This window comes from Globicephala melas, chromosome 7 (assembly GCF_963455315.2).
Source record: "Globicephala melas chromosome 7, mGloMel1.2, whole genome shotgun sequence".
Classification (NCBI taxonomy): Eukaryota; Metazoa; Chordata; class Mammalia; order Artiodactyla; family Delphinidae; genus Globicephala; species Globicephala melas.
The window spans coordinates 38,764,325-38,783,191 of record NC_083320.1 but is presented as its reverse complement, the minus strand read 5'-3'; the positions used below and the strand labels follow the sequence as shown (position 1 = coordinate 38,783,191).

The window sequence follows — 18,867 nt, the reverse complement described above, 5'->3', positions numbered from 1 at the left end:
TTACGCCGACTAAAACGAAGGCTGGTCATCCCTAATCAATCCATTTCCTACATTCCAAATTGCATCCCATCTTTTCGCCATCTACAAATCCTGGGGTTTGTATTATTTTGACTTACTTTAATTTCCCTGGGCCTTGTCCATATCCTTTAGTCTCTAACTTCCTGTAAAAGTTTCTTAGTTTGGCTTCAAAGTCTCGCTTGTAAGGGGCTGGAGCACGGGCATTGGCACGCTGAGTACCTACAACGAAGCACAAAGAGACAAGGGTGTGGATCTGTGCGATGTCCTTATGTTCATCACATCACCATGAAAAAGATTACCATGGGGCTGAGACCACAGTTCACAAGTAAAAGGAGGCAATACTGTTAGGTCCCTGCACTTTTCACCTCTCCAAGTCGAAGGCTATCACAGAGCTTAACCAGGATCTTAAGATGTCTTCTTTGTGGCCTTCAAATCCTGTTTGAAGAGTTACAGTGGTGCCCATGTGTTAGTCAAATATGTTCCTCTTTTCAGTCCAAATCAATATGAGTCAAACAGTTACTCATGTCTAATGGTAACTGTTCAGGGTGGAATATCTTTGCTTACGGCTGAGATGATATCACAGCAAATAGGAAGTTAGTTATCTTGTGAAAGTATGTGGTATGCAAAGCAAGAATAGTGAGTTTCCATACTTGATGAAAAACCTACAACATTATATTTCATACCACAGGGTAGAATAATCTTGATTTGAAAACAGAATTCAGCCATAATTGCAGAAGGCACATGTCTCCTGGTTACGCAGAGTAAAAATACTGTGATTTGTTGCATTCTTAATACATGCCAAGTACTGTAATTATCTACAGATTATCTAAAGATGTCATGTCATTACATGTCATTCCACGGCAAGCATCATGAATAAAATATAAAAGCAACATGGTTTGTGCCTCTTTCCATAGAAAAATCTGGTTTTGTGTCACACTGTGACTAACCAACAAGCGGGGATACAAAACTGATGATGAATATGGGAATCGGCGCCATGACGAAAACACGATATTTCCCAAGACATATTTCACAAAACAATAAAAGAAACCAGAAAACAAAAATTGTGATGTCTTGTGCATTACATACCATGTAAGCTCCTTAAATATATCTTTATGCATGAATCAACTAAGTGATGATTATTTTTTGCTAACGCTGTGTTAGGTTCAGCAACAGATGCTCAGAATGGATAAGGTCAGGTTGCTGGAGTGGATATCTTGGTTGGGAAGACAGAAATAGAACATATCAAACAACTAGAGAATATTTAAGTCTTAAACTAGATGGTATACAAACTCTAAAGCAGAAGGAACAAAACGACAGCCCTGGGGCTATACCCAGCCCTATAGATTTTGTTTGCCACACAATGTTCTAAAGATTTTAAATTAACTGCCAACATTTAAAAATGAGGAGATTTCAAGAAGAAAAAAAAAATCCTGATTTCTCGTGAAAGTCAGTTGGGAACTCTTGCAACAACTGGCTTGCATTTCCCTGGGGCTACAGAGGGCAGCTGCCCCATTAGGTGAAGCATGTGCTCTCCACTGTGCCACCGCCACTCAGTGAGGATGCATCTGAGATCAGTGTTATAGAAAAGTAACAGTAAATGAGGATAAGCAGAGATCAAAATGGAAAAGACTTTAGGGAGGAGATGTCATTGGAACCAGGCCTTATAAACATGGGAGAACTATAGTCTATACTGGGGCAGGGCAGCAAGAGCTGGAATAAGCATTGCCTGCATGTTCAGAAGACACGGAGGAGACCCCACTAACCTAGAGCAGAGGGGGAGTGCTAGGACGTAAGTAGGAAATTAAATTGGTCAGAAGTTTGGTATGAAATTATGAGAAGAATTTTTAAAGACCTAGCTGAGAAGTGTGAGCGTGATGCAGCAAGCAGTGGGAAGCCTTTATAGGTTCTTAAGCAAGGGAATAACAAACAAGTGGTGTTTTATTTCAGAAATGATTTTTGGAGTGGATTAAGGGCAGGAAGGAGGAAAGACCTAGGAGTAGTTGAAGCAATGGAGGCCTGAGGGCATGAGGACTAGCCTGGACTATGGTGACTCAGAGGAAATTTTACAAAATGTGAAATAAGAACTGCTAAAAGTAGATAAGTAAGGAAGAGGAGGAAGAGGAAGCTCTCACGGTAATATAAAGCTTTTTTTTTTTTTTGCGGTACGTGGGCCTCTCACTGCTATGGCCTCTCCCGTTGCGGAGCACAGGCTCCGGACGCGCAGGCTCAGCGGCCATGGCTCACGGGCCTAGCCGCTCCGTGGCACGTGGGATCCTCCCGGACGGGGGCACGAATCCGTGTCCCCTGCATCGGCAGGCGTACTCTCAACCACTGCGCCACCAGGGAAGCCCAATATAAAGCTTTTTAAACAATAACAATAGCTGTCATTTTTTGTGTCTGCTATGCATTAAGGACCATTCACTTTACAGAGAGGATCTTGGGAAATCCTCACAAGTCTAAGAAGCAGGCATTAGTATTATTACTGTCATCACCACTTTGTAACTAAGGAAACTGAAGTCATATGACAGTGAATAGTAGATTCAGGATCTGAGCCAGGTCTGTCTGATGCTAAAGCAGCATGGGAAATGATGCTGGTGGACAGGAGCATATGAGGCTTTCTACATACTAAGCTGGAGAGGACAGCTGTTCAGGTGGATATACCTTGCAGACACTTGAAAATATAGTACTGGAGTTCCAGTGAGAGATCCGGGCCACACTTGTGGACTAAACAAGTTAGTGTATGTGTGGTGTGGCACTTCGCGCAGTGCCGGCTGCATAAGCAGCCCCATGTAAACGTTAGCTGTTATTGCTATTATCTGCATAGTTGTGAATACTGAACACATGGGGAAATGTACTGAGGTTGGGGAATGGAATTTAATAAAATGGGCTATTGATGAATAATATGTCCAGAGTTCTGTTGGCACAGTTATGAATCTTTTACCCAAAGAGCTAAGAGCTATGCCATAAAGGAAACAAATAAACTTGACCTTAAAAGGTCTGGGATGCAGAAGACTCCTAGGCAGTGGTTCTCAATCTTGACTGCACATTAGAATCACTTAGGGAGCTTTTAAAAATCCCAATGTTCAGGCCACAGCCAGGACATATGACATCAGAATCAGTGGGGGTGACACCCAGACATTAGTGTGTCATGCAGCTCTCCAGATGATTCCAACGTGCAGCCAAGTCTGAGAACCATTATCTCCCACAAGAAGGTCAAAGGTAACCAATGAAACACCTGGGCATCATCCAGGGACCAACACAGGGGGAATACTTCCCATGTATTTGAAAGGTATCATCTGCAACATGAAGGACCATGATCTGCATGGACTCTGGGCTCCTCTCTTGGATGGCTGAGGGACAGAGCCATGCAGCACAAGTCCAGTTAGAGTGGCAGAATAAAGCTTTTGTTGCTGCAGTCTGAGTAACTGCAGACTACTAAACCCAGACAGCTCAGCAAGCAGCCATAATGAATCAGCTTTCAAGAGCGCGATCATTGATAGGGAAGAGGAAAAACAGGAACAAAAAACCGAAAATCTTTCAGGACTCAAAAGAAACCCGATTCTTTAAGAGTTGATGACTTTTGAAAAACAGCACATATACTATTGCTATATAATTTGAGATGCTTAAAAGGATGTGGCAAATGCCATAACGCATTCCATCAATATCAATACAGACACTTAAAAATTAGCTCTGACTCCTTTTAAGCTCTAGGTAAAGGAATTCAATTATGGAGGCTCTGGAGACAGAAACTGTTAAATGCAAAAATCCTTTTGCCAATAGTTCTATGATGAAAAAATCATTTACACATTACATCATGATTTAAAAATTACAATAAATTATGCTGTTGGCCCTTGTCAAATTCTTAATGCAAGTCAGGTGCAACTGCCAAGAAAGTCCAGGGCAGAAACAATATTACTTCCACTTTGGAAATAAAACATGATCTTGGAGACTGAGCTCACAGAACTAAGAGCCATAACTGTAAGTGAAGTTCTAGAATAGAATTCTCTTATAGAGAGGGTAATGGCATAGTCTTTATGGTCTTAAGAAAGGAAGTCAGATACGAAAAGGTCAATGTTACATATAGGAAGTGATCAAATGAAAGGCTGGCTTTATGGATAGTCAGTATTATGTTAATTATTTACGGGAAAGAATTTCAGTAACAGATATTAGACTTTTTAAAAATCATTGCTAGGCAGGCCTAAAGTACTTCCATATAGTGTTACGCAATTTCCACATACTGTTAAAAAACTGCACAATCACATACAAACTAAAGAATTCTACCAGGCAAAGGATTTCTTTTCTAGGTGATACTAGAAAAACCTTGGCATCAAACAGCTAAGAAGTCTGGGTCTTTTTTGATGCTGGGTGTGCCACCCAGAACCCAGAATGCTCTGATGACTTGCTCTTGGTCTGCAGTGGAGGGGGATGAAGCCCAGCCTAATTCAGCATGGTTCCAGGCCTATGTACTGGGATGGTTCAGAAGAGAATTTCTTTTCTGTTCACTTTCTAAAACAGATAAACTCTATGACATTTTTTTTTTTTTTTTTGCGGTACGCGGGCCTCTCACTGTTGTGGCCTCTCCCATTGCGGAGCAACAGGCTCCGGATGCATAGGCTCAGCGGCCATGGCTCACGGGCCCAGCCGCTCCACGGCACGTGGGATCTTCCCGGACTGGGGCACGAACCCGTGTCCCCTGCATCGGCAGGCGGACTCTCAACCACTGCGCCACCAGGGAAGCCCTCTATGACATTTTTAAAACAATAATTCCCTGTTAGTGAATGAGAACAAATTATGAAGCATTATAATAATTTCTGGAAAACTCTATCTTATGGAACATAGATCAACAATGGAAATTAAGAAAAAAACCAAACAAACAAACACACAAACAAAACCTCAAAAAATAGCTGGCACAAAGCACAAGCAAGGAAGTCCTGGCATTTTTGCTTTATTCTCTAAGAGTAATAAAAGGCCCTCAGGTCATTGTTTTGACCTTGTTGATGCTTCCATTTACCTACCATTTATTTATTTGATAATCTGATTTTTCAAATGTTGGCAAATTAAAAGCAATTTATTAAAAGGGGAAAGCTTGAGGGCATGCCAGTGACAGGCATCTTCTGAGAGCGTTAGGGGTGGGAAGCAAGGGAGAGTAACAGCAACAAAAAACACAAAAATAAAAATACCTGTATATTGTGACAGAGATAGTATTTCGTTTTCCTCCAGTCTCTGGAATCATAACTCCCCCATCCCCACCTACCCAGAAAGCATCCTTCATTTGTACTGTTTGGTTCCTAGATCATCTCTGTGGGGCTTAGCAAAGAGAAGGGATAGAACACTTTTTCTAACAACAAGTATAAAGCTGCTTCAGAGACTGTGGGAAAGGGGAGGGATGGAAGAGGGAGAAGGGAGGGTGGGAGGAAGTCAAAGAAGGAGGAAGGGAGAAGAGGGAGAGAGAGACACTGAGAGAGAGAGAAAGGGAGGGAGAGAGGGAGGGAGAGATGGAGGGCGAGAGAAAGTGAGGAGGAAAGGAAGGGGGAGAGGAGGGGAGGGGAAGGAAGAGAGAATATTTGTGAAAAGGGCCGATGAGATAAGCAGCAGCTGGGATACTAAGACTTTGGAGGAAGAGAGGGGAAAAGAGAGTCCTTAAGGAGGTGCACTGTGTGTTGAGAGAAACAACTGCCCTGAAGACAGCCTTCAGTAAAGACCCACACAGCTCTTCAGTGCTCTCTGGTCTGTTTTACTTCTCTTGAGTGTGATCTGGTGCTCTACTGGCTTCCAGAGTGTCCAGTTCTAGTCAAGTTATAACAGCTCTGTATGCTGATCCCCCCGAACCGTGAAATATCCTCAAGGCACTGTGTCTAGGGAAGCAGGGAGAAGTATAATGTATTTATGAAAGAGTCTCAGCAAATGGTGGGTTAAACAAATTCTCAGATGACTAATGTCACAGCTTTGGTCACGTGGAAAATTCACATAAGTAAGCACGTCTCCAACAATATTAGATAAATTAGGTGTTCTTGCATTTCAATTCCTAGAAATGTACAGCTACAAAAAGTCCTTAAATAAAATTCTGGATCCTATATTTGGCATAATAAACCATATGGTAATTGGAAAGATCTTTTCCTTCTGGCATAGCTAAGGTTGGGACTGGCATTATAATGGTCCTAGAAAAACAAACCTTCACATTCCAAAATTTTGACAAATTTTAGGTGAGCACTCTAACAGCTGCAAAAAGCAGCGAGTCCAAGTTTCCAAAGCCCCTCTCTCTCCTGCACTTGAAAAGACATGTAAATGGGCTTGGAACGGGGAAAAGTATGGAAAGTTTAGCAGGTTCCTGGGTGTTCTGAAAGAAGATCATTAAAATTTATGATTGTCGTAATTTTTCCAATATTATTCTCATACCACTAAAAGGGATGAAATTCTAGTCACAAGAAGGAGGATCAGACAACTTGAAAAAATCTGTTAGAAATGTTTTCATAAGAACTTTAGGAGTACTGGTAGAAGAGGCTATGTTACTCAAAGAAACAGAAGATTCCTCCACAGGGTAAATAAGGCTAGTCCTGCCCTTGTTTCATGTGGAATTAGTTATAGTTACTTCCATTGATATCAGGCAGTACATCCCGATTTCAAGATCAAATAAATAGAGTAGGCCAAAAATATGGAGATGATTCTTCCTGAAAATTAAAACCACCACAAACACTGCTAGCAATTTAAATATATTTGGGTTAGACATGTCTTTGGAAAACGTTTAACTCTCAATCTGCTTCCAGAATGCATTCATTACCACCATGGGTTACTTATGTACATTTGTGATGCTACATGAAACGAAGAAACTTAGTCACCATTTAGAATGTTCACAGAGTCTCAAGTCCAGCCTGTCACCGAGAGCACGTGCCTTTGCAGGGCTCAGAAGGGAAAGAATCCGGTGACCTACTTTTTCTCTAGGAGGAGGGGCCCCAGAAAAGGTCTGGAAAAGAGAGCTTTGACTGGGATGAGCAATACTCCACAGAGCTTCATTCCTTTAGCCAGAAAGCTGAAGGGACAACCCATTTCAACCCCCTCGTAGGTTCTAGCTAAGATTAAGGCCAGTCAGAATGATTAAATATCTAGGCAGTCGGTTCTGCAAACATGATATAGATTTATATGTATCAATTATTAGTAGTTCAAATATTGACAAATTAGACTTCTCAGATTTCCAGAAAGAGAGAAAAAGGGATAAACTAACATTTATTGGATGCTTGACATGTTTTAGGCACCAGGTGAGGCATTCTCCTCCAAATAACCATGGGAGGTGATTACTATCATTCCCATTTTAAGGAGAAAGAAATTCAAATTCAGGAAAGGAAGTAAACTGCCCAAAGTCACACACAGTTGGTAAATGACCGAGGCCAGCTGTGAATTCCATTAATTTTTCCCCTACACCTTTACACTTACCCATAGAGCCATATACTTATTTTCTTTTCATCCTGTATGATCAAAATAAGTGTCCCTACTTTGTTCCAAAGTTGACCTGTGCTTTGCCTCCAGTGTCCTGCCTTCCCACGGGCCTGTGCTGTGCTGACTGCTGCTTCTTCGCCCCATTCAACAAACCACTTTCCTTCCACCCACATTATCTGACCTCCGCACACACATGCTCAACTTCCCCATCCTAAAATCCCTTCCTTAATTCCTCTTCTCCTTCTAAGTACTGCCTTATTTTGCTTCACTTCCATATTTCATGAAGAGAGTATTTTTCATGCCTGTTTTCTACTTTACATCTTCTAGCATCCTGTAACTGGTAACATTCCAGTTCATGACCTATTAATTCATAGAAACTGCTTTGCCAAAGGCCACATATAACTTCATGATTTTCAAATCTAATGGCCTCTTCTCAGGCCTCATCCTTCTTGACTCCTTTGAACACCTGGCCCTGTTGGCCACTCCTTCCTTCTTGAAACATGGCTTCCCCGAAAAGACTTTCCTAATTCTCTTCCAAAATCCACTGGCTCTCTCACTTTCACTTGCACCCTCAGCCCCTCCCTTAAATATTGGAGTTGCTCATGTCACCATCCCCTATTTTCTCTTCTTTTCACTGACCTGTCCTCCCTACTTCCTCTGTCTACCCAATGGGCTTCAACTGCCGCCAGCACGTCTGTATTCCCAGCTGCTAACCTCCCCTGAGCTCCAAGACTCTGTTTCCAGTTGTCTTTGGGTTTCCGTCTCCAGTTGGATGGCCCAAAGATTCTTCAACAAAACATGTCTCAAACCAGCCTTTCACCTCTCCCCTCCAGTCTAACCTTTTTCCTTTCTTGGTAGATGGTGTTACCATCTGTCTAGCAGTCTATGTGGTGAGAACCTTAGAATTTGCCTTGACTCTTCCCTACTTGGACTTAAAGTTCTAGAATCTCTACATCCAACATAGCCTTTTCTCTATCACTGTTAGTCCAGGCCTTATCATGTCACCTGGGTTAATGCAACAGCCTCCCAGATGGTTTCTCTAACTTTAGTCTCTCGTCTTCTAATACATCCTCCACATGGCCACCAAACTGAACTTTATAAAACAGGATATTCCTGTTTGTAAATTTTCAGTGGCTCCACATGGAGTACAAAGTAACACTTCAGTGGCCAACCAACTCTAGCTTATCTTTCCAACCTGCGCTTTGAGAACTTGCCTTTACTTGTATCTATTAATTTGTCCTAAACTACTTTCATGCTTCTGTGGCTTAGCTCATGCTACTCCTTAGAATGTCCTCGTTCCTTTGGTCCACCTGGTAAAATCCTATTCATCATTCTTCAAGGCTTCCCTTTATACCTTTCCCCAAACACCCCACCCCCATCTTGAATGAAGAATTGTTCCCACACATTTCTTCATTATAGGACTAAACACAGAGCTTTTGGAGTCACTTGTTGACTTACTGCCTCACCGTGAATTTTCAAAGGCAGAGACTGTATTATTCATCTTTGTAGAACCAGGGTCTAATTCAGGGCTTGGATCATAGCTGGATGCTCAATAAATCTCTATTAAATGAACAAATTAATAGACCTTTTTCTGTTTGCAGTATTCAGTTAGGCTGTAGCTTCACTATGACACCAATATATGAAAACAGGTGTTATATATCAGAGAACACATAGCAGCTTTTAGTGACACATACGGAGTTTGGATTTCTCTTAAAATAGTTTTAAATTCTGATAACTGCTACAGTGTGAACTATATATGGCTTATAATAAGGATAAATAGAGCTGATGTTCTGTCAACATCATGACTACTTTCCTTAAAAAATAACTCATTTGCTAAGCTGCATTATCTACTATTTATTCATTCCTCCATTCATTCCTCCATTCACACCATACCCCTTTCAAAAAGAATTTAAACTTAAAATTTTTAGTTAATTTCATCTATCAGCATGTTCTACCTGCCCATGTATCTCTGGTCTTCCTATCTAATGCAGTTAGTAACTACTGAAGGGAAAAAAATTATCCAAGACCATTAAACTCACTAATTCTAATTCTATAATATTTCTTGAAAATAGATTTCTCTTTATTATTCATTGAATCAATCTCCTAACTACAACTTTTTAAATCCAAAGAGCTAACATAGCATTTTGTGCCCTAATATTTTCCAAGATATATTAGGCACTACATAACATAATGAAAAGTAAATTCTACATCTGAGTATTTCATGCTGCTGACATTTATCCTATTTTGGAATGTCATTATTTTCCTGTCAAAATAAATCCCCATGGAAACAAGCCAGTTTTAAGAGACAGGAAGTACCACAGAATATGTACCTGTGCTAACAGTACAGATGTACCCAAAGTGTTCCCTTACTGTCCTTTATGAGGACAGAACATGTGACTTCAGGGCTCACTCCTCAGAGAAATTGCATGCAGCCGGTGGACTCACCTGGTGAGTTCTGGGGAGAGGACACAGGAGAGCCACGTGGGGACTGACAGTAGCTGGGATGGAGTAAGGCATGTGGAGGCACATATGACATTATCTCTTCTTCAAATAAACTGGGGAAAGACAAGAAATAAAATGCATACTTTAGCCAAAGAGGTGGGTAAATGCCTTGTTTCCGCAATGAGTAAGTCGATCTCTCGCTCTGACCAATTCCATCTGAGGTCCACTTCACGTCCTAAAGAAAGCACCTGTCCCCCTTCTCCTGCAGGTAATTAGTGGGACAAAAACGGGTGGCTCTTGCATCTTTTGTGAAACCTGTGGTTATTTGCCTGTTTTCCTACCAACTTTGGACAGCATGATCTCTATTTTGTTACTTTTTTTTTTTTTTTTTTGCGGTATGCGGGCCTCTCACTGTTGTGGCCTCTCCCGTTGCGGAGCACAGGCTCCGGACGTGCAGGCCCAGTGGCCATGGCCCATGGGCCCAGCCGCTCCGTGGCATGTGGGATCTTCTCGGACCGGGGCACGAACCTGCGTCCCCTGCATTGGCAGGCAGATTCTCAACCACTGCGCCACCAGGGAAGCCCCTCTATTTTGTTACTTTAAATGAGTTTGAGTTTGCACGTTCACCTGAAAATAGCCTGGGTTTTTACGTCTAGGAATATGAGTCAAACACAAGAGACAATGTTTATGGAAGACCCATAGTAAATACACAAAGTATGTTCATACCTTCATTCTAAGACACATACAACATGATCTCAGCCTTCAAAGAGCTCGGGATTTCATTGGAGAATTAAAAGCAAAAGAAAACAAAACACCTCTTAAATAATTACAACTGCTAAATAATAAGCTTCCTCATTTAGTCTGGCTTTATAATGTTTTTCAGATGTGAGGATTTTGATGTTATTCAACCTAGTGTCTTCTTTCTCCTCCATACTGAAATTTCTGTTTCTAATACTCTCTTAAAAGATAGTAACCAGGGATCTGAGATCTTGGAATCCTAGACTTTTCATTAACTGTTATGATAAAGAAATGTACTACTGATTATCAAATATACAAACACTTGACAAATAGAATCAACAATATAAGTAAGAGTACTTGTGTTTTTTAAATTAAGAGTAGAAGTAGCTTTCCCTCAACTTTGGTCACATCTAGAAACCTGCTACTTGTTTTCAAAAAACATTGAGAAAAAGTGCCAACAGTTTAGTCTTGCGAAGATTTAAGGAAAGAACTCCTCAGGGTTATAGCACTGGTTTTCCACTGAGGCTATTTTGCCCTTCCCCACACTCTATGGGGACATCGTACAATGTCTGAGGATGTTTTTGGTTGTCGTAACTGGGAGAGGGGGTGCTTTCGGCATCTAATGGGTAGAGGCCAGGATGCTGATAAACATCTTACAATGCACAGAATAGCCCCCTGCAACAAAGACATATCCAGCCCAAAATGTCAATACTTTTAAGGCTCAGGGACCCTGGGTTACAGCAATGCAATAACAACTTGATAATTCTTTCTCTGGTTCTTCATTCACCTGCACATGTCTGCTAAACCACTATCACAAAAACATTTTTAGACACCATAGTTTTTTAAGCCATATTTCCACTTTTAAACTATAAAAGTCAAAAGATTTAGAAACAGAAGCAATAAGTAATTGTACTTGTAATATCAAATTAAGCCCCGAAACAGTCAATTCTCTTTCTCAATAAATCAATAACCATTGAAATAATGTGAACTTTAAGTTGATTGCTAAGGAAAAATGCCATATAAACAGTTGATACCATAAAGGTCTAGAAATTCATAGCTAAATTAATTGAAAAGTAGGAATTAGCACCCTCTCCTCAAACATCTATACCTGTGTCCTTTGCTCCATGACACTTACTTCCTTTAAATACAACCAATATGCAGAAATCGTTCTTATCGAGAGAAATTTTTTTACTTGAAAAATTTAATATAGGAGAGATAGCGAATAACATAAAAACACTCAGTACATATCATCCAGGATTAGTACATGTTAACCCTATTACTTTTGCTTCAAACAAACATGCATACTTAGGGATGTCTATATATCTATATATAGATGTATCTATATATCTGTGTGTATGCATGTTATGTATATGAAGTCCCTTTTGAGTGCCTCTATCATGACTTTAACATATCCTTCCATAGTCTGATATTTTGCAACATATGTACAGACGAACAATATACAGTTTTGCCTTATGCGCTGCTAAAAAATTATTTAAATACTTTATAAGTATACTGAATTATTGAACATTTTTTATTCAACAATATATTTCTGGTATCTGTCTGTGTTGATATATAAGGGTCTAATTTACTACTTTTACCTGCTATGTAGTATTCCATTCTATTAATGTATTAGTTTATTTATCCATACCTTTCTTGACAAATATTGACTTTTTTCCCCACTGTATGCTTTTATCAATAATGGTGCAATGGATATCCTGTATGTATCACCTTGTATACATGTAATACAGTTTCTTAGTGTAAATATGGTATATATCTAAAAGCAGAGTTGCTCAGTCATAGTGTGTATGTCTTTTTTTTTAATAGATCTTTATTGGAGTATAATTGCTTCACAATACTGTTAGTTTCTGTTGTACAACAAAGTGAATCAGTCATATGCATACATATATCCCCATATCCGCTCCCTCTTGAGCCTCCCTCCCACCCTCCTAATCCCACGTCTCTATGTCATCGCAAAGCACTGAGCTGATCTCCCTGTGCTATGTTGCTGCTTCCCACTAGTTAACTGTTTTACATTTGGTAGATGTTGATGCTATTCTCACTTCGCCCCAGCTTCCCCCTCCCTTACCGTGTCCTTAAGTCCATTCTCTACGTCTACGTCTTTATTCCTGCCCTGCCACTAGGTTCATCAGTACCTTTTTTTTTTTTCAGATTCCATATATATATATATATATATATATATATATATTAGCATATGGCATTTGTTTTTCTCCTTCTGACTTATTTCACTCTGTATGACAGACTCTATGTCCATACACCTCACTGCAAATAACTCAGTTTCGTTTCCTTTTATGGCTGAGTAATATTCTATTGTACATATGTGCCATATCTTCTTTATCCATTCATCTGTCGATGGACACTTAGGTTGCTTCCATGTCCTGGCTATTGTAAACAGTGCTGCAACACTGTGCAACACAGTGCTGAACACTGTGGTACATGTCTCTTTTTGAATTATGGTTTTCTCAGGGTATATGCCCAGTAGTGGGATTGCTGGGTCATATGTTAGTGCTATTTTTAGTTTTTTAAGGAATCTCCGTACTGTTCTCCATAGTGGCTGTATCAATTTACATTCCCACCAACAGTGCAGGAGGGTTCCTTTTTCACCACACCCTCTCCAGCATTTATTGTTTGTAGATTTTTTGATAATGGCCATTCTAACTGGTGTGAGGTGATAGCTCATTGTAGTTCTGATTTGTATTTCTCTAATAATTAGTGATGCTGAGCATCTTTTCATATGCCTCTTGGCCATCTGTATGTCTTCTTTGGTGAAATGTCTATTTAGATCTTCTGCCCAATTTTTAATTGAATTGTTTGTTCTTCTAATATTGAGCTCCGTGATAGCTAAAAGCAGCGTTGCTCACTCATAGTGTATATGTCTTTTTAACTGTACAAGATATTGTCAAATTGTCCTCCAAAGAGGTTGTAGAAATTGCAATCCATTGAGTCCAGAAAACATGGAGTTCCTACTTCTCACTTGGTATTACCAGACTTCTTGATTTTTTCAAATTTAGTAGTATGAAATAGTATCTCATTATTTGAAATTGCATTTTATGATTACTAGCATCTTTCCATGAGTTTATTGGCTATTCATGCTTCAATTCCTTTGAAATGCCTTTTTATATTCTTTTTTTTCTTTAATTTCTTTATTTTATTTATTTTTATTTTTGGCTGCATTGGGTCTTTGTTGCTGCATGCGGGCTTTCTCTAGTTGCGGTGAGCAGGGGCTACTCTTCGTGGCGGTGCGCGGGCTTCTCATTGCGGTCGCTTCTCTTGTTGCGGAGCACAGGCTCTAGGCACGTGTGCTTCAGTAGTTGTGGCGCGTGGGCTCAGCAGTTGTGGCTCAGAGGCTCTAGAGAGCAGGCTCAGTAGTTGTGGCGCATGGGCTTAGTTGCTCCGCGTCATGTGGGATCTTCCTTGACCAGGGCTCGAACCCATGTCCCCTGCATTGGCAGGCGGATTCTTAACCACTGCGCCACCAGGGAAGCCCCTTTTTATATTCTTTTTTTTTTTTTTTTGGCGATACGCGGGCCTCTCACTGTTGTGGCTTCTCCCGTTGCGGAGCAACAGGCTCCGGACGCGCAGGCTCAGCGGCCATGGCTCACAGGCACAGCCGCTCCGCAGCATGTGGGATCCTCCCGGACCGGGGCACAAACCCGTGTCCCCTGCATCGGCAGGCGGACTCTCAACCACTGCACCACCAGGGAAGCCCCTTTTTTGTATTCTTTATCCATTTTTCTTTTGGGTTATTTTCTTTCAAATTGATTTAAAGGCATGCTTTATGTATTCATGATATCTTTGTTTTATGTGTTGTGAATATATTCTTCTAGTTTGTTGCCTTCTTTATGCCTTTATATGTGGTGTCTTTCATTACATAAAACTAAGAATCCTAATGTAGCCAAATTTATCAATCATTTCCTATATAAGCTCTGTTAAAGGCACACTTCTTACATTAGTTGAGTTAGTGACAGAATACATGAAATAGAATAACAAATACAACCAAGTTATTTTAAAGTTCTTGAGTTTTGTAATAGCTATATTGGAAAATAACCTTACATGGGTTTATTTAAAAATGAATAATTTCCTAGAGCTATATCAGTTCTACATTGCAACTTGCTGATGATATTCAAGTCCATTTGTACCAGGAGTGACTTTCCTTTTTAAGAAATAGACAATGTATATAGGTAAAAATTAAATAAGATACAAGGATACAATGTACAGCACAGGAAATATAGCCAATATTTTTATAATAACTTTAAGTGGAGTATAATCTATAAAAACACTGAATCATTATGTTGTACACCTAAAATAAATATAGCATTGTAAATCAATTATACTTTAATAAAAATATTTTTATTAAAATGTAATTCACATACTACAAAATTCATCCAAGAAAATAAATATTTTTAAATACAAAAAAGAAAGAAATAGACAAAGTATAAAAACAGAAACAGAGACTCCATCTACATATCCAACAAGTCCACTGCCTGAGTTTATAGTTACTGATTCAAATGACTCAAACTCCAAAGTAAAATAAAAAATATAGAGCTGAGAATATCCCAAAATGTTTCAATAATCATTAAATATTATTTATTAAGCATGCACATGTAATATATTGTGTCACAGCATACAACTATTTATTTGCTCATCCAAATGAAGTAATAGTCTAGAATTAAATAACATCATTTGTCATTTGTATGTAATAATTATAAAGCTACTATATGTAAGTAAATTTCTCACACTTCTCCAAAGGCTCAACTTCAGAAAACATGCTTATTTTCCCAAAAGGGCAAAAATGTAGCCTTGCTCTTTATATATAAATCAGTTTTCAAATATTTTAAAATTCAACCACATAACATATAGAAATTCAGGCCAACTGTGGTGTTTAACAATGTACAAATATTATAAACTATACTGTAACTCAAAATATTTAGGACTATACCATCTAAGGATTATTTAACTAAGGACAGGTGAACAATAATCATGATTTCTGTTTTGCAATCATTTTTGTTTTTACTAATTCCAAAAGTAGAACTCTTTAAATAAAAAAACACAGACTTCTAGAATGAATCAAAAGAGTCCTATCCCAGCCAGAATTTTGTAATAAATGTTACTACTTTATCAACAACCAAACTACGGTAGAAACATCATACTCCATATTAATTGCCCAAAAGTCTTCATGAGTATCTAGCATGCTACATCCTGCTTTCAGAACTGCCAGAACACAACAAGTTGAGGGTCACCACCTGGGCTGAGAAGTGACGCCCAACCACCAATACATCTTGTTCAGGATAAAATGAAGTGAAATACCTATGGAAAGTGATTATATCCCTTTGAATTACGCTCCAACCACAGAGTAAAAGAAAATAACTTTTTGGCTTTAGTTTTACAAATATGGCAACTATCGAGCATGCAGTAGAAATGGTTAGAGTTAAGATTATCACGAATAATATGAATGAGACTATTAACACTTTGAGATAAATAAAACATTGCTGATATGGCCAAGCATGACTTCCCTTTAAGCCTATGGAGGCTATAGTAGTAGATGCCCCAGTCACTAGGTACAGCAAAGCATTATTTTACTCTGATCTCCTACATTTGAGAGATAATATCAAAAATGAAAAAGTCTCATGAAAACTTGCCATTCTAAGCTACTCTAAAGTTTAAAACTAAAGCTCACCTAACCATCAGAAAAGAAAATATAATTGGTCAGTATTAGGAAGGTCTATCAAGTTGGCAGTGAGCACCAGTGACCAAATTTCAACTTTCTTATCTGATTTCCCACCTTAAATTCTCAAAACCATAAAGTAAATAGATAACGTCAAATCAGCAAACAGGGACAAAACACCTTTCGAGAAAAATTTTGGACGAAAATATAAATACAACCTCTCTTCTACTCTGATGAGGCAAGCCAGGTATAACCTCCTGCTCCATTCTGTGATGGGACATTCTACTCATCAGCCTCTACAGACTTTCCGTTCTCCAGTACCACACCTCCTTTGCCAGCAGGGTGAGAACAAAATCAAACTGATTCCAGTGATAAGAAATGAAATCTGAAATGAATTATCACTAAATCAGCATCTTATACCTTCAACATGAGTATTCCACGAGTCTTTAAGAATATAGGCTGCCAATATTGGCACGTTATTTTCTAAAATGCTCCACGATGCCTGACGATAGGAGACTTCCCACTTCAAGAAGCGGTTACGTACCTCAGCAACATAACAAGGTCGGCATCACTTGAAAGACGCACCAATCCTGGGGTCCCTTCAGTTCGGATAAATTGGATCTTCTCCCTATTCAAGCAAAGAAACAGCTCAAATATGTGTAGTAGACTTTTGGGACATAACTCAGTACTTTAGGCACCATTTTTTTTTTTAAACAATGGTCACAACATTTTGGGGGGGACTACTATATGGCAGCTACTGTGCCCTAGGAATACACATCCAAGAAAAACGTGGTCCTTGCCTTCAAGGAGGACCTTGCGAGCATGAACATCACCCAGTTCTAACACTGCCAAAAAAATTATTTTATCGCTTTCATCTTTTGCTGCCTAAATACTACTGTGGGTAGCAGCACCATCCAACCAATAAAACTCAGTTTCTGCTTTGAGTTAAAAGCCTTGTTGTCGGCTTGAATCTAAGCAAGTCTGGACCATTCAGGCTGACTCTCTCTTATTCCAAAAAGGGAGTGTGTAGGGATGTTCATTTATTTTCCTGAGGATATACCTCTATATTATGTGTAATGAGTACATCCCTACTTGGAAGCAGGTAGTATCTATAAATTATATAGTCAATATAAAAGCATATGGCCCTCTCAAATGACTGAAACCTAAACCATTTTCAGTTACTACAGTTGGTGAAATAGATTGTGTGTATACTTGTGCAAATGTACATATACATACACATATCAAACACAACGATGTGAGTTATCTGGACCATTATTTTATTATAGTTATATGTAATAACACAAGTTTTTGTTTGTTTGATAAGTCATCGTTTTGCTAGTTTCAATTCTTTGTATGAATATAAATTCAGTAAAACTTTTCCTGGTTGCTTCCCCTCATTTACGTCATGCCATTTCAAAGCACACCATATCAATTTTGATAAGATGAGGACAAAAATTAAGAACATGAACTATGGTACTGAAAGCATTACATTTGATAGGAACATAGGGGCCGACACAAGTATACAATTTTACTCTAAGTGCTAAAGACAATATATTCTGATTCCTGTATACTATGAAATAAAATATCAATCTCTGATGTAAGTATTTATTTAGATTTAGTTCTTTTCCACAGAGCATCTTGTTTTCCTATTTGATATTTACACAAAGCTCTAATGAATTTTATATTCCCAAATTTCAAATTCTAATTCAATTGCATGCAGGCTTGAAAGTAATGAGGTGAAAGGCAAGGTTTAATTCTTGAGATGAAAAATTCCCTAATGTACAGAAAAGTCAACTGATACGCTCTTAGCCACACAGCTTACTGGGAATGATAAACAGAGTTTAGTCCTAGGCGTCTTCTGCCTAGATCCATTTTACATAACCTGTTAGCATATGAGGCACCTAATCTTTGATATTACCAACTTTTCTTTTTGGTCCTTTATTACCAGTAGCAATATTACATGTTTTATATAATTTTTATATGATCTAACTTTATATTATGAAATTTTAAATTATAGCTATATTATATATTATATATGCTATATATAGTAGCTAGCTACTGGCAATATAGATACAGATATAGCTATACATATAGATGAATGGCAGACATATATATAAAGAAACTATTCAGAAGAGAACGTCCAGCCTCTCCTCTCTGCTTAAGGTTATTTCAGTCTGAAGTCTCAAATCAAGCAGAACATTTTTCCTCGAGTGTTACAATCATATGTCTGAAGCACATGACAGAAACCAAGGCCCATTATCTGGTAAATGGTTTTTTGATAAGAGATGTAGAAGTTAGTTTAAAGAAAGCTAAATTAGAGAAAAGTTATCTTGGAGAAAAAAATGAACTTGACCAAAGAAGTACTCTTATAAGGGTCAGTAACAATATGCTTTGATCTTGAAGAATCAAAAGCTGTCTCCAATAAATACACAGTTTATCTCCTTAGTCTATCACCACAATGAAAGAGGCAAACCGAACACAACGAGAAAAGAAATGGGCTGAGCACTCTCCTCCACTCCTTTAACTGGAACCACACAGAAGGGGTTGAGTGAGGA

General features: G+C 38.9%; 1 protein-coding gene across 7 annotated transcripts in view; it reads right to left on the bottom strand.

Annotated features, from left to right (window-relative positions):
• Nucleotides 1-18,867, bottom strand: part of HECW2 (HECT, C2 and WW domain containing E3 ubiquitin protein ligase 2) — a 417,892-nt gene that overhangs the window by 47,382 nt on the left and 351,643 nt on the right. For all 7 annotated transcript variants that reach the window (XM_060302114.1, XM_060302116.1, XM_060302118.1 and 4 more), the window contains exons 18-20: nucleotides 16,857-16,940; nucleotides 9,895-10,004; nucleotides 117-237 (exon numbers count right to left, since the gene is read on the bottom strand). In XM_060302114.1, the coding sequence (XP_060158097.1) occupies nucleotides 117-237; nucleotides 9,895-10,004; nucleotides 16,857-16,940 (315 nt within the window). The remainder of the gene's footprint in view (nucleotides 1-116; nucleotides 238-9,894; nucleotides 10,005-16,856; nucleotides 16,941-18,867) is intronic.